This window comes from Nematolebias whitei, chromosome 3 (genome assembly GCF_014905685.2).
Source record: "Nematolebias whitei isolate Nwh7 chromosome 3, NemWhi1, whole genome shotgun sequence".
In the NCBI taxonomy this organism is placed as follows: Eukaryota; Metazoa; Chordata; class Actinopteri; order Cyprinodontiformes; family Rivulidae; genus Nematolebias; species Nematolebias whitei.
In genome coordinates, this window is record NC_056500.1 from 32,043,486 (window position 1) to 32,058,963 (window position 15,478).

The following is a 15,478-nucleotide window of genomic DNA, read 5'->3' on the forward strand; positions in this document are numbered from 1 at the left end:
TATATGTATGTATGTATGTATGTATGTATGTATGTATGTATGTATGTATGTATGTATGTATGTATGTTTGTATGTATGTATGTATGTGTATATTTTGTGTCCTTGGGTGTCCTGAAAGGCGCTTTTTAAATAAAATGAAAAAAATGATTATTATATATATATATATATTATTCACATACATACATACATATATATGTGCGTGTGTACTGTATAAATGTATATATATGTAAGTATATATGCTGGAGGAGTGGCTGTGCAGAAGTTAGAGAAAGTGGGCCTGTGATTGAAAGGTCACCAGTTTGACTCCCAGAACAGCAACATCAAAATGTGTGGGGGAAACTTGAAGCACCCACACCTGCCTCCACCCTCATTTGTCCCACTCTGGGCCCTTGAGCAAGGCCCTTAACCCCCACCTTCGATTCCCCCGAGTGCCATTGTCACCTGTCTTTAAATATTTCAGGATAACCTCTATTGAACTTGTTGCTGCACAACAACCTACTTACAACCACATAATGACCTAAAGTCAAATGCTTTCCTAGTTTCCTAATGCTTTTTATTTCTGGCTTTATTTGGCAGTGCAGACTTGTCAAATAGGCACATGTAAGCATTAAATAAGAAAGTGTTGTTGCAGGTGTGACACTACAGCATTAAACTAGTTTGTGTCCATCCTGGCCAAAGAAGTTGAAAATTTCTTAATTCATCCTCACTAGTTGTGGATGAAAGATGAAACATTTCACCAAAAAGAAACCGTCCAGAAAACCTGACTTATTTTTGCTAGATTTTTCTACCTGGATTATTGATTACGAATCAGGATATTTTCAACCACTTTGGCCAGGATGGCCATCAGTTTGAACCCTCAAACTGATGGTTTGAGCAGGCGGCGGGGGGAGGGCGGACTACAGGAACCACCTGAGCACCATCAAACTGGTTGATCCACTACGAGAAGGTGCTATTTAAAAGACTGAGTTTGTTTCGGCTCCTCGGACTGAAGAAGTCTTTTGGATGAAAGACGAAACATTTAAACAAGAAGAAATCTTCCAGAGGACCTGATTTAACTTTGTTAGATTTTTCTACCGGGATTATTGAGCATCTGATAAGATCTCTTTAACACCACTGAGCGGATTTTCAACAATACGTCTGCAGGGGTTTGATAAGGTTTTTGATCAATACCAGCACGGCTCATTTCAGTCAGGAGAAGAAACCTATTAATGCTGTAGTGTCATGTCTGCAACAACACACTTTTTAATGCAATATCTATAAATGTGCTTATTTGACAAGTCTGCACTGTCAAATAAAACCAAAAATAAATAGCATTAGGAAACTAGGAAAGCATTTTACTTTAGTTCATTATGGGGTTGTTAAGTAAGTATGTTGTGCATCAGCAGGTTCAATAGAGGTTATCCTGAAAGAGTTAAAAACAGCTGACAAAGTCTCTTTAGATGAACAAGAAAACAGATTTTTAAACATTTTATCTTACTCTTGTCTCTGTTTTCTATTTGCATCCCACATAAATCCTCGATGTCTTGCTTCATTGTCTAGTTTTCTGGTCCAGACAGGTTGTAGAGTCAACTTGACTGTAGAGAAGCTCCTGGGAGGAGGTCTTTGGAACAATAGTATGGATATGAGGAGGTAGTGATAAAGCCCTTAGTTTTCTGAACACAGAGTAAAGATCATGGTAAATAGGTGGAACATTTGAAATATCAGATTTCTTGCATACTAGTGGTTAAGAAGGTGAGATAGAGACTGCAGAACATAGACTTTTTTTTTTTTTTACAGAAAGAGCTCCAGTTTTCAATTATTTTGTTTGTCCAATTTATCATGGTGTTAGTTAACTGAGGAAAACTCTAAACCAAAAGGGACATAGAGGATGGAAAAACAAAAAAAACTCACCCTCCTTTTCATGGTTGCTGACTATTACCAGATGAATATGTATGTGAGTTATGAGTGATGGTGGTTGATTTTTTTTTTCTGGTTAATACAGAACCAGTCAGAGGTTGGGGTAGCTGTACCTTGAGAATTTGTAACTGAGTCACCAGATCATCATTGATTAAACTCTATTCACCGGCACCGGGATCCACTAGGGCTTGGATAGCCAAAGTTATATTATTTATACAGAGTAGCTGGAAACATTAAACGGGGACCACAGAGTGACCCATCAGTTTTTCCTGATTTTCTGATGGGATGGCCTTCGTGGTCTCTTCGCGTTAGTGCTGAAATGGTCTGCTACAGAATGTTTCCTTGTTTTAGGCTCAATAATCTTGTTGCCACTTCCTCTTCTGAGAGAAGGTGATGGAAAGCCTTGTAGAAATCTGCCATAAAAATCATTAAAAGTTATTTCTTCAAGTGAATGAGAGTTTAGGTGTGCCTTGGTCAAAGCAAAGGGCCCTTCCTTTCAGTGCTCCAATGAAAAATGATATATTGATGTCATCTGAGAGTAAACGGAGGGGTGGTGTTTCTATATCATATGACAGCACACCATCCCACCTGAGTCTGTTAAAATGTCTCCAAAGGCCAATAACCTTTCTCATGTGTGTCAGAAGTTATTGTTGTGTAGTTGTCTTGACCTTTAATTTTCTTCCTGATTGCTATTTACATTTCATTACAAGCAGATTATATTCAAAGCTCAAGGTTCTTTGTTGTCATTCGCATCACATGTGATACATGAGGTGGAACAAAATTGTGTACTCAAGGTCCCAGTTACATCCAACAATAGCAAAAATATCAAGTGTAAAAGAAACGGTAATAAAATCCAAGATATAAACTAAGAAATACGTTAAACACTAATACTGCAAAACAATACGTCGAACAATAGCAGCATGGACATGAGTCTGTGTGAGTAGATGAGTATGAATGAACACAGCAGCGTGAAATAATCAGCAGCACATATCACCAATCAAAGTGACATTGCAGTGATTTTTTTTCACAGTGATAAACCTGGTTAGGGATTCGTGAGTCTAACAGCTTCAGGGTAGAAGCTGTTCCTCAGTTTAGTAGTTCAGCGCTCAACCTTCTGCCTGAGGGGAGCTGATTATATATAAATACTTCATTCCTATTTTACTGTAGTTTATTGTTGTTTGTACTTTATACAAATTATGTTTTTCTAAACAGGTCTCTCTTGTAAATGAGTCCTCAAGACTCATTGAGACTAACCTGTATAAATAAAGGTTGAATGAAAAAATACCACTTTAACGTGTACCTAATGCCTTTTTGTTGGGATCAATTTTGTTTTCAGGAGGTTGGGTAGCTGTTTACCAGACCCTGGCTGCTGATTACTGAGTTTTAGGTATTTAGAAAGCCCTAAAATGTTAATCAAAATCCAAGAATTAATGCTCTCTAAGAGCTCAAAATTCTTTGGATGCCCATACATTTGGCGTAAAATCTGTGACATCCAGGAGGAGAAGACTTGGAAAAGTGCAGGATTTCCCATCACTACAACTGTGAAACAATATAGCCATTCAATTTCTGTTTGCCTGGCTTTAACTGTTGACCTTTGACACCTCTATTTAAAGCATCATTCTACCCAAATAAACTTACTGTATTCAGATTGAGTGTTTTACTAGTAATTTGGCATCTCTGTGTGGTCATCAAGTTGATTATCATATCCCTTATTATGAGTGGCAGCTGTTTGTCTAAGAAAACATTCATCTTATCTCTCAGCAGCTGCAGTCATTTGTTGGTGTTTAACAATGTGCACATGGGTGAGGGAGGGATGATGTGTCACCATTCCTTCCATACATGTGTGAGTGTGTGCAGCACGATAATGTTTCCATGTCCTAGACACCGCAGACCCATATGAGTCAAAGGTAATCTGTTGTGTGGGCTGGGAGTCTTTATCACAAAGGTTATCCCTGCATTGTTCAATGCTGTTTGTTCACTTGCATGTGAGACAAGACTATTAATAGTTTCCCACCATTTTCTCCAAAGTAATTACGTTTTTTTGGTCCTCTTTTCTCTTCTAACACTCTGCCCTTCATCCTCAACCGTATGCACGTATTATTCTCTGTGCTGGCTCTTATAGTCTTCCCGAATTCATTTCCACTTTCAGTAACATTATGTTTTTCTCTCTTTCACCTCCAGATGAAGGCCAGACAGTTTGCAACAACCCCCCAGAGCTGGCGGGCCAGCGTTTGGGGGAGGTGGGCATGCAGCTGCGAGTTGACTGTCACCAAGGCTTGGGCTACTGGGACTACCTCTTCTTCATCGCCATTGGATTCGTCATCTTCTCAGCTGGCACGGTGTCAGCGTGGGTGATGGGTGTGCTCATGGTGTTGTATGAGCGCTACAGCAAGAGGAAGAGTGAGGAGCTGGACAGTGACGATGAGGAGGAGAGGGGAGCAATGGGTGGAGGCGAAGGCGGCGGAGGAGGAGCGAACCAGGGGAATGGGGATCTGACCAAACCTGGCATGCAGGTGTGATAAACTGATGAGGCAACACGAAGAGAAGGACAGGAGAAGATGTGATGAGAGGAATCCAAATACCCTGCTGTGAACTGAAATCTGCCGGTTGCTCCGTACTGCAGATTTATATACGGCAATATGCTCTTTCACTAATTGGAAAGTGTGTGTGTGTGTGTGTGTGTGTGTGCGCGTGTGTGTGTGTGTGTGTGTGTGTGTGTGTGTGTGTGAGAAAGAGAGAGAGAACAGAGCAATAAGGTTGACTATTCCTTCACATCAGGAAAACAGAATGACCTCTGAATTTACTGAAAGCAATAACCTTGCACATACAGAGTGTGTTCCTTACATACAATGTAACATTTTTCAGCGTTTTACTTTATAATTGTTTTTTTATGGCAACAAATGATATGTGAGTGGCACAGTTAAACACATACACAGTACATCTATGAAGAATGCATTAAGTGTTGTAGAGAAGACACTGATGCCTTGTATCTGCAATAGTTGAGACAGAATAATGGTTTTGTTTCAACATTTAATGTTTATTTCCTGGATGGTCTAAAGGGCCTGGCATACTCCATCTGAAGACGAACAGTCGACTCATGGTCACATAGTTGTGGGACGTTCGATTTCACACACCTTTCATAATCCATGAGACACAGCACAGAGCTCCTGGGAAACCCATCCCATTGCAATATACAGCACCACGTGTCTTTACTCCATCCCTGCATCTGCCGTTTGGCCACAAATCTGTCATGAAGAAAGCGCCACACTTTTCAGCAGACAGACTCCTCCATACACGATGTCTGCACGATCTCCATCCAGGAGTTTTTGTCCATTTGACTAATTTAGTGTGTTTTAAGAATTGTACAGCTGAATGTCAGAGCGCATTTCCTCAAACCTCTGACCAGTCGCACAATACTTGGTGCATACGCCTCTCAGAAAAAGTTCGGCCTGGGCCTTGTGCCAAGGAGCGGCAGGCGAAGCTGCTCTGAGATCAAAATGATGCAATTATCATTGCGTCTACTTCAATGAGAACCGATTTGGCTGTTTCAGATGGAGTATGAAGGGCCTTTTAGACAGCTCACATCAAATAATCAACAGTAACAGTTTTCCCTTTAAGAGTACTTCAAATCTTTTGAGGTGGGATTCTGTGGAAAGGTTGTGAATCATAAATATTCTACCTATTGTAGATAACTCGTTGTGCCGCCTCAGTTTGGAGAAATAGAGTTTAATTCTGACCAGATTGATTATCTGGTAGCTTAGATTAAAGTTGATTGCTTAAATTAAACAGCTCTAACCTCAAAAATGTCATAGTGATCCGTGCAAACTCTATTTATAAACTTTGACATCACTGTCATGTAGACATTACAGATTTATTCCTGTAGAACTATTAGGTCATTTCTAAAGGCAATGACCCAGGGTGCACTGGAAATGCTACAGCTAGCTGCTACTATTTGTGCTTACAAATACCCATTGAATTGTATGTATAATTAAATGTTTAAATGTCTCCTTATACATCAACAAGATGTAAGACACCAGATCTCGCTGGCATGATTACAGTTGGTCTTTTTATCACAAAATATCCACAGGCAAAAAAGAACTGCGGAGGATAAATCCTGATAAATCTTCCAAATACAACACATCAGTTACAATCAGAATGAGCATAGACAGCACAGCTTTCCAGAGTGGATGTTTATTTTCAGTTGTGGAAAAGTTGGACGAGGAAGATCTGGTATTTCTGCCGTTAATTGTGGAGAAGCACTTTTTTGTAAATTTGTCACAGAGACCGCCCCTGTTTCCAACAGATGGTGCAGAAATGTGCTGCTGTGCTGCCCGGCTGAGGAGCTCGCCCTGTCAGTCATCACTGCAGCGGCTGCCGGGAGGAGGCACACTCTTTCTCAGAGAACCACCGCTTCTCCATGCACAAAATTATATAATCTCCTTCCAAACGTTCTTTCACCATCTTTATCAGTTTTCTTTGACTTTATTTATCATTTTTACCGAAACAGTTGTTATGTTGGTTGTATTTTCTAACAACCTTGGCCAGCAGCTCCTCAGCAGACACTGCCCTGAGATCAGCTTGCTGCATCAGCTTTAAAACACGCCGACAAATTTCTGACCACACAATGCTTGATGCATCGTGAGACACGAGACTGGCCCTTCTCATTGACTATAAATCCAGCTTAATGATAAACTGACAGTTGTGTGACGGTTTATAAATTATCATTTGCATGAACCACCATAGATGGACCTGCAACATGTCCAGGGTGTACCCCTCCTCTTATGTAGTGACTGCTGGACATAGGCACCAGCAATCCCTCAACCCAGAATGGAAGAAGCAGGTAAATGTAATGAATCAATGGATGGACCAGTATAAAAAAATATTTGAGGTTGGAGTTGTTTTAACCTATTTTGGTCTTGGCCTTACTCTCAGTCTGGTCAGAAATAATATTTTTAGCTCCAAACTGACATTCTTGAAAAAGATGGCAGAAATTAAATTGTTCATGACGTTCCAACAAAACCCCCCTTCAGCAGATCTCATAATTAATGTCAGAATCTGTACAAAAAGTCAAACCACTTTTTGCTGTCTGATTAAATGGACAACACCACATTAGTGTGAATGTTTAACACAGATTAAAATAATTTAACTCAGTGAAATTGAACACACTCTGAGGCCATGGACCTAAGTCGAAAAAGGGCGGACTGCCCTCTTTAAGTTGGAGGTGAGGTGCTGCCACACGTGGAGGAGTTCTAGTATCTTGGGGCTTTGTTCACAAATGAGATAGAATGGAGGTGAGCTCCACAGATGGATCGATGCAGCATCTGCAGTATTGCAAACTCTGTACTGGTCCACTGTAGTGAAAAGAGAGCTGAGCTGTAAGGCAAAGCTCTCTGTTTACTAGGGGTGCACTGATAAATTGGCCCCGATTTCCTTAATTTTGGAAAATTGGCTGATACTTGCATGAGAAACTGATTTTGCCGATTTTTTTTTTTTAGTTTTAACAACAATTGTCTGAACTTTATTTATATTTCAGAGCACTACCCCATGGCCAGTTAAAACAAGTTTGTATTGTTTCTAGGATATTGTTCAAGGGTATGTTTTTCAAAAAAAAAAAAATATTGGAAAATTGAATTTTCATTGTGAGCTTATAACACCTGACAGTGTCGCTTGTAAAACAAAATCAGTATCGGCCAAAATCAGAATCGGCAGGCCAGACTTTTTAGAAATCGGTGATCGGCCAGAAAACTGCAATTGGTGCACCCCTACTGCTTACCGGTCGGCCTACGTTCCTACTCTCACCTACAGTAACAAACTCTGGTTAGTGACCGAAAGAATGACATAGTGGATACAGGTAGTCAAAATGAGTATTATCCACAGGGTAGCCCCTATAAAAAGGGCAACAATTTCAGTTATCTGAGAGAGACTTGAAATAGAGCCACTGCTCCTCCACATTGAGAGGAGCTAGTTGAGGTGGTTCGGGCATCTGGTAAGGATGCTCCCTGGGCACCTCCCTTGGGAGGTGCTCCGAACAAGTCTGACTGGGAAGAGACACCAGAAAAGATTACTTGGAATCTTCCCAGAAGTGCTGGAAGAGATGGCTTGGGAAAGAGATGTCTGGGCCTCCCTGCTCAAGCTGCTGCCCATGACCCGACTCCAGAACAAGCAGAAGATAATGGTTGGATGAAAACTGGATTCATTTTACAAGTTTGGGATCTCTGTGGTTCGAGAGCATTAATGTTTCCTCTTAAAGTCAAAAAAGCACCTTAGGTATATGTTTCAATCAATGTATTTAGCTAAACATCCATAGGTACTGTATGGATGGGTCATTCTTTACTGAAAAGTGAAGGTGTAAACTTACCATGAAACATGTGATGTGTACGTTTCTAAATAGGGCTGGCACAGTTTTTCTGACCTAAAGGTTTATAGCAAATTAATTTATGTGAAAAAAAAAATATTGTAAAACACATCTTGGTAGATAAGAACCTTCGTAGGAAATATTTTCAATCAACTTATTTGAAAGTTTTTCCTGACCTCCAGTGTGTTTACTCATAATGTAAAAGCAAAACATAAAATATCACAGTATCAAGTAGCTAAATGAGGAATGACTGTTTGTGTTGGATGTTTTGATCCACTGATGGGCTGAAATCAATTACCTTTAATTAATTAAAATGATTGTGTTTATCAGTTGGTCTCTTTATTCCCTTTAAAGAACATTACACACCTATGAAAGGCAAGTTGTGTCATTTGAGTTCTAGTTCTGCTTTTGGGCAGCTTCATGGCAGAAATGTGTGACAATGTCACCTAATGTGAAACAGTCATACAAAAACACTGAAGGCTGAAAATGATGTTGGGGTGAAATAAACAGCTGTGATGGTACTTTTAAAAAACTATATCAGAAGAACAAGCTGCGGTTAGATAAATGGTTTAAAATCATTTTTTAAAGAATTTTATTGGCACAAAATGTTTCCACAGGATAGACCACGATTGAAACACATTTCCTGTTTCCTGAGTTTGCTCTTCCATTTGGCGTTCTTTCTCCATTGACTACTAGGACTTTTATATTTATGCCTAAAACATTAAACAGTCTTTGAACATGTTCAACATGTTGGAGTTGTAGAATTGGAGGAGCAGGAGTTGGTGGCTGCAGAGGATATCAGTAATGAGAGCGAATAAGACGATCACATTAATAACATGATCTGACTGAAAACTCCTGACCTCATGTCACAGTGAGAGTACAAGGCTGCCATTTATAGTAATGTGTGTGTGTGTGTGTGTGTGTTCAGGTCTCTTTTGTAAATGAGTCCTCATGGCTCAATGGGACTATCCTGTTTAAATAAAGTTTGAATGAGTGTGTGTTCACACGACTGGGTGTGTTTAATTGGGGCAGGCTGATCACAAAGCATCTGTCCAAGCAGCTTGGATGAGTGATGGATGATCCAAAACACTTCTCTGTCATCTCTCCCTGTTTCAATGCTATCCATCACGGGACTGGTAGGGTTGTATGGGGAAGATGAGTCACAATTTTTAAATAAAGAGCAAGATAATTTATTGTAGGGCAGCACGGTGGCGCAACTGGTAGAGCTGCTGCCTCTCATCGAGCAGGTCCTTGGTTCAAACCCCGGTCCAGGGGCCTTTCTGGGTGGAGTTTGCATGTTCTCTCCGTGCATGCGTGGGTTTTCTCTGGGTGCTCTGGTTTCCTCCCACAGACCAAAAACATGCATGTTAGGCTGATTGGTAACTCTAAATTGTAGGTGTGAATGAGAGAGTGAATGGTTGTTTGTCTCGTTTGTCTCTACGTGTCCCTGTGATGGACTTGCGACCCGTCCAGGGTGTACCCCGCCCCTCGCACAGTGATTGCTGGACATGTGCACCAGCGACCCCCATGACCTAAAATGGAATAAGCGGGTAAAGATAACGGATGGATGGATGGATAGTTTCCACAACTTGGCCCTGCTAACAGAGTCCCATTTCTGCATTGGATTCCACAACGTTGTCAAGGAGAGCCTGCAAGTCTTCTTCAGATGTTGCCACATGCAAAAGAGTTATGTTCAATTCAGTTTATTTATATAGTGCCAAGTCACGCCAGAAGTGGCTCAGGGCACTTTACAAGAGTATTGACATGCATTATAAAAGCCAATTAGTAAAAGTTATCTATATAAGGAAGCCAGCAGATTGCGTTGAATCTTCACTTCGTTGCAATCTCCCATCCTGAGCGAGCACAAAGGCAACAGTGGAAAGGAAAAACTCCCTTTTAACAGGAAGAAACCTCCAGCAGACCCAGGCTCAAGACAAGTGGCCATCTTCTTCGACCGGCTGGGTTTTGAGAAAACAGGAAGGAAGGACAAACAGAAAAACACAGAATGGCAGGTCAGGTGTACTTTCTATTGGAGGAAAGACAAAAAACATGCATTAAAGTTACAAATAATTACAAATAACAAGAGGTAGCGTAGAGCAAGTAAAGATAGGAGCAGAGTGAGGAAATGTGGTCAAGTTGTCCTCTGGCAGTCTTAGTCTATAGCAGCACAACTAAAGGGTAGCTCACAAAACCAAAGCTGAACCGAACTATAGGATTTATCCAAAAGGAAATACTTAAGCCTAATCTTAAAAATAATGTCAACCTCATGGATGGAAACTGGAAGTTGGTTCCACAAGAGAGGAGCCTGATAACTGAAAGCTCTGCCTCCCATTCTGCTTTTGGAAACTCTAGGAACATCAAGTAAACCTGCAGTCTGAGAGTGAAGTGTTCTCTTGGGAAAGTATCAAACAAAAAGATCTGTAATTTAAGATGGAGCTAGGTTGTTGAGAGCTTAGTATGTTAGAAGTAAGATTTTTAATTATATTCTGAATTTGACAGGGAGCCAGTGGAGCGAAACTAAAACTGGAGATATGATCTCTCCTACCAACTCATGACAATGTTCACCATACGAACTTTGCAGAGAATTTTTTTTCATTATAGAGATAGAAGAAATATGTGACTATACTGAACAGTCTAGCTCCTCTCTGTTACTCTGTGGGTTAGCATTTCACCAATCCTGACTGAGGCTTTTTGCTTCCAGAACACATTTCTAACAATTAGTATTTTCTTGCCATTAATATTCAAATTTTGCAGGAGTTCAATAAGTTTTTCATGGTGAACTTTGTCGAAAGCTTTGACATAATCAGTAAGACAGAAAAATATTCTGATGATGTTTAATAGCTCTCGCACACCATTCGTAATGTAAAAATTGCATTTCTGGTACAACAATCTCACATGAAACCAAATTGAACTTCTGATATTTCTGTTTGCAAATTGCTTCTCATCTTTACATTGATGATCATCAGAAAACGCTTTACACTGTGGTTTCTTTGGTCTTTACAATCCACAGCCCTGGGCTTCTTCGGCAGTGCAATGAAAGTCGATGTTACAAAATTGTCTAGTAGATTTCCTGCTTCATGAATTTTATTGAAGAACATATATAGTGTCAACACTACTGTATATGGGCAGCACGACGGCTCAGATGTTAGCACTGTTGCCTCACAGCAAGAAGGTCCTGGGTTCAATCCCGAGTTGGACCTGGGGTCTTTCTGTGTGAAGTTTGCATGTTCTTCTCATGCTTGTGTGGATTTTCTCCAGGTAGTCCAGTTTCCTCCCACAGTTCAAAACATACATGTTAGTCTGCCTTCAGGCCCAGGTCTCCCTTGCAAGAGATCTGTGATCTCAGTGGGATTTGCCTGGTTAAATAAAGGTTAATAATATGGGTCCGAGATGGTGTAGAGGTAGAGCAGTTGACTTGGGACCAGAAAGTTGCAGGTTCAACTCCCCCCCTTTCCCACATGCCGTGGTGTCCCTGAGCAAGACATCTAATCCCCAGGTGCTCACATAGCTGCCCACCTCTCCAGCTGGGTGTATCCCACATATGATGGGTTAAATGTAGAGGACTATTTTTGTCATGGGAACATACAATGATGACAACACATAGCACTTTGTTTATTATTTTATATCTTCTAGTGCTTTGAGCATTTCAACTGAACTAACAGCTGCCTTGCCTTTCTCTCACTCTCACTTATGCACACATGCACACATAAATCCCAAGGACACAGAGTCAGATCAGCAGGCTTGAGAAGGTTAATGACACTGTTTTGGCTCCCTGTCTTCCCTTGAAACACTACAGCCTCCTGTCCTCCCCTCTATTCTCAATCTGACACCATGGTCAGTTTTCACACACACCCCCCCCCCCCCCCCCCCCCCCACACACACACACACACACAAAAGTTTGTCTGTCTATCTTTACAGGGACTTTGCATTGATTTCCATTAATTTTTCATTCATTTCTATAGACTAACCCTGCCCCTTACCCTAACCATTACCAGTACATTCCCAACCCTAAACCTAACCCCTAACCCACCACCGGCACTTATTCTTATGGGGCATGGGCTTTGGGCCCCATAAGGAACAGTTGGTCCTTATAATATAGTATATGTTGGAAAAATGGGCCTTACAAGATAACAAATACAAAGACACCCCCCCCCCCCCCCCCACCCCAACACACACAAACCTAGAGCTATAATTTACCAGCTAAATCTTTAGGTTGTCATTATCGGATCATTTACTCAAATAGAGACTGCACATTGCTGCTGTCCATCATAATCTGCACAGACATTTGACCCACAAGGGCATGACCTCTCAGTTGCATGCCTGTACTTAATCTGCACATTCAAATACATCCTGTTTGGTGTTGCATTGCTACTTAGCAGAGCTGAATGTCAGTTTTATGCCAATGACAATTATAGAGCAGACAGAAAACATTTATCAACTGAAAGGGGGGAGGGGTAACTTGTCATCCGGCAGGACAGAGGACAAAGTAAAAATATTACTGATCTAAAAGGAGGATGGGTTGCGTTTGTGCACACGTCTCGGCAGAGTCAGAGCAGAGGCATCTTTAGTCAGACCATTCTGCAAAAAATAATTCTGAGGTCAACTTGGTAAATTCTTGTTTTAAAGCTGCTGCTGTTGCACAAAATGTTTGTGGCTAAAGAATTTGGTTATATAATATTTAAAAAAAGGAAACTGACATAGGGCGGCACAGTGTCTCAGTTGGTAGAGCTGTTACTTCTCAGCAAGAAGGTCGCCGAATCAAATCCCGTCTGCCGTCCAGGTACCTGTCTGGGTGGAGTTTGCATGTTCTCTTGGTACATGCATGGGTTTTCTCCGGGTACTCTGGTTTCCTCCCACAGACCAAAAACATGCATGTTAGTCTGACTGGTAACTCTAAATTGTCTCTGGGTGTGAGTGAGAGAGTGAATGGTTGTTTGTCTCATTTGTCTTTATGTGTCCCTGTGATGGACTGGAGACCTGTCCAGGGTATCCCCCACCTCTCGCACAGTGGCTTCTGGTCTGGATATGGGCACCAGTGACCCCTGTGACCCAGAAAGAAAGAAGTGGGTAAAGATAATGGATGGATGGACATGTTGCTCAATATGCAGCTAATTTGAACAGGTAAGTGACAGGGAGGGACATAGTTTACACTCTTTTTGGTATCTTTTTACAAATTTAACTGTGTGCATGTTAGACGTAAGATTTCTGGTACCGGTTCTGTCATACAATGCCTGTTTCTATACAGTATGGGTTTTTTCTGTAACTTCTTTGAGGTTTAATTATAGTTTTGTACATGGCAATTCATAAGCAATAGGGAATATGAGAGAATTCTTCAAACTGGACCACATTTTTCTGATGTTCAGACTTTAAAGGATTTATGAACACAAAAGTGGTTTTGACAAACTTATTAGGTGAGATTAATAATGTAAAAGACTAATCTGAAATTATTACAGTGGACCAAATATTACAATTCTGCATTTCTTGAAACTTTAGATACTTTTATGTCCTAATAGAAATATCTATTCTAAATTATTATATGCTGACATTTAGGAGTTTTAATTAAATACTTCTTTTTCTTTTTATGTATCAAAAAGTGCACAGCTTTCATATTGAAATTTGGAATAGGGGCAAAATGTGAGCATGCTCACACAATTTTCAGATTTATCCAAACGTGCACACGCATGCTTCAAGGCACTTTCCTTCATACATCTTTATGTACCTTTAACATAGTGCGCATGAGATACCTCTCCTGACATACCACTTTTCTAACAGAGAATATAAAAATACAAACAATTAAGGTCTAAAACAGGCCAGGTGCAGACAGACAGCTTTGCCAATGTCTCAACTCTCTGTTCTGCACTAGACTGCACCAATTCAACCTTTATTTATACAGGTTAGTCTCATTGAACCTCTAGGACTCATTTACAAGAGAGATTTGTTTTTAACAAAGAATGATGACAACAGTAGACAACCTTAAAACAAGGCATATAAACTGAAAAAAATAAATGGAAGAAAATTATGTTAATTTAAAAAAAGCTACATTATAGAGTGATATAAAATACTAAAAACAGGAACATGTCTGCATTTGTTTTTGCCATGAACTTAGCAGATGATTGAAGCCACTTAGAGAGGTCAAGGTCAAGAGCTTCAGATCTTTTGCAAGATATTCCCGGAAACAGGAGCGGAGTAGGAGAAGGCCCTTTTACCAAGTTCAGTCCTCACTGTGGGAACACTGCAGGTAATGATGTCCTGAGAGTGCACGCTGTAGCTGCACTCACGCAGAGACATGTAGGAGGAGATGTATGAAGGCAGCAGACCAAGAAGTGATTTAAAGATGAAAATGTACCAGTGGGAGAGTCTGCGTCAAGTTAATGATGTCCAGTTAACCAGTGAATACTGGGTGCAGTGATGGGTACAGTAGTTACAGCCAGTTATGAATCTAAGATCACCATGATAGACAGCATCCAACATCTGCAGGGTTCTTGTAGGAGCGTTCATGTAAATAATGTCACTGTAGTCAATGGAGGGACGGAAGGTCACTGTTGCAAGGTGTTTTCTAGCATTCAGAGTTAGACGGGATCTTTTTCTGAAAAAGAAACCCAGTTTAACTTTCAGTTTCTTTACTAGGTTTTCCATGTGAAGCTTAAAAGAGAGATGCAAATCGACCAAGATACCCAAATATTTGTAGGAATCGACAAACTCAATAGGGACTCCATTTGAGGATAAAATCAGAGGAAGAACTGCTGGGACCGACTTCCTGTTTGAAAACAGCATCCCTTTGGTTTTATCGGCGTTTAGGACAAGTTTGAGATGGAACAAATCTGACTGGATGATGTCAAAATGATGGATGGGTGGATGGATAATTTGGTCTTTGTAACTAGTAATATTCTTAAATTATTTAATTTTTACGTCAATATATTGTGAACTTTTTTCTTTAAAACAATTACAGTAAACACATTTTTAAACATGGAATAAATTGTAAAGAAACAAAACAAAACTAGTCACATCTGATCTGAACATAGGAGTGATACTTGACCCTTCTCTGAAACTCAACAATCATGTAAACATGATTGTTAAATCCTGTTTTTTCCAGCTGAGGCGACTGTCTAAGCTGAAGCCCATATTGTCCAAAAATAACCTGGAGACAGTAATTCATGCATTCATTACATCCAGGCTCGACTATTGCAACTCACTCCTTTTTGGTATCAGTCAGACCTCCATAGCTAG

At 40.4% G+C, this 15,478-nt stretch overlaps 1 protein-coding gene and 1 pseudogene across 1 annotated transcript in view; both read left to right on the forward strand.

Moving 5' to 3' along the window:
* The window catches only part of LOC119407998 (leucine-rich repeat-containing protein 52-like), a 22,615-nt gene extending 18,053 nt beyond the window's left edge, over window positions 1-4,562 (forward strand). The window contains exon 2 of the mRNA XM_037674832.1: window positions 4,078-4,562. Coding sequence (XP_037530760.1) covers window positions 4,078-4,415 — 338 coding nt within the window. The 3' untranslated portion in view covers window positions 4,416-4,562. The remainder of the gene's footprint in view (window positions 1-4,077) is intronic.
* A 2,090-nt stretch (window positions 4,563-6,652) lies between these two features.
* LOC119407471 overlaps window positions 6,653-15,478 on the forward strand; it is an 18,962-nt pseudogene continuing 10,136 nt past the window's right edge.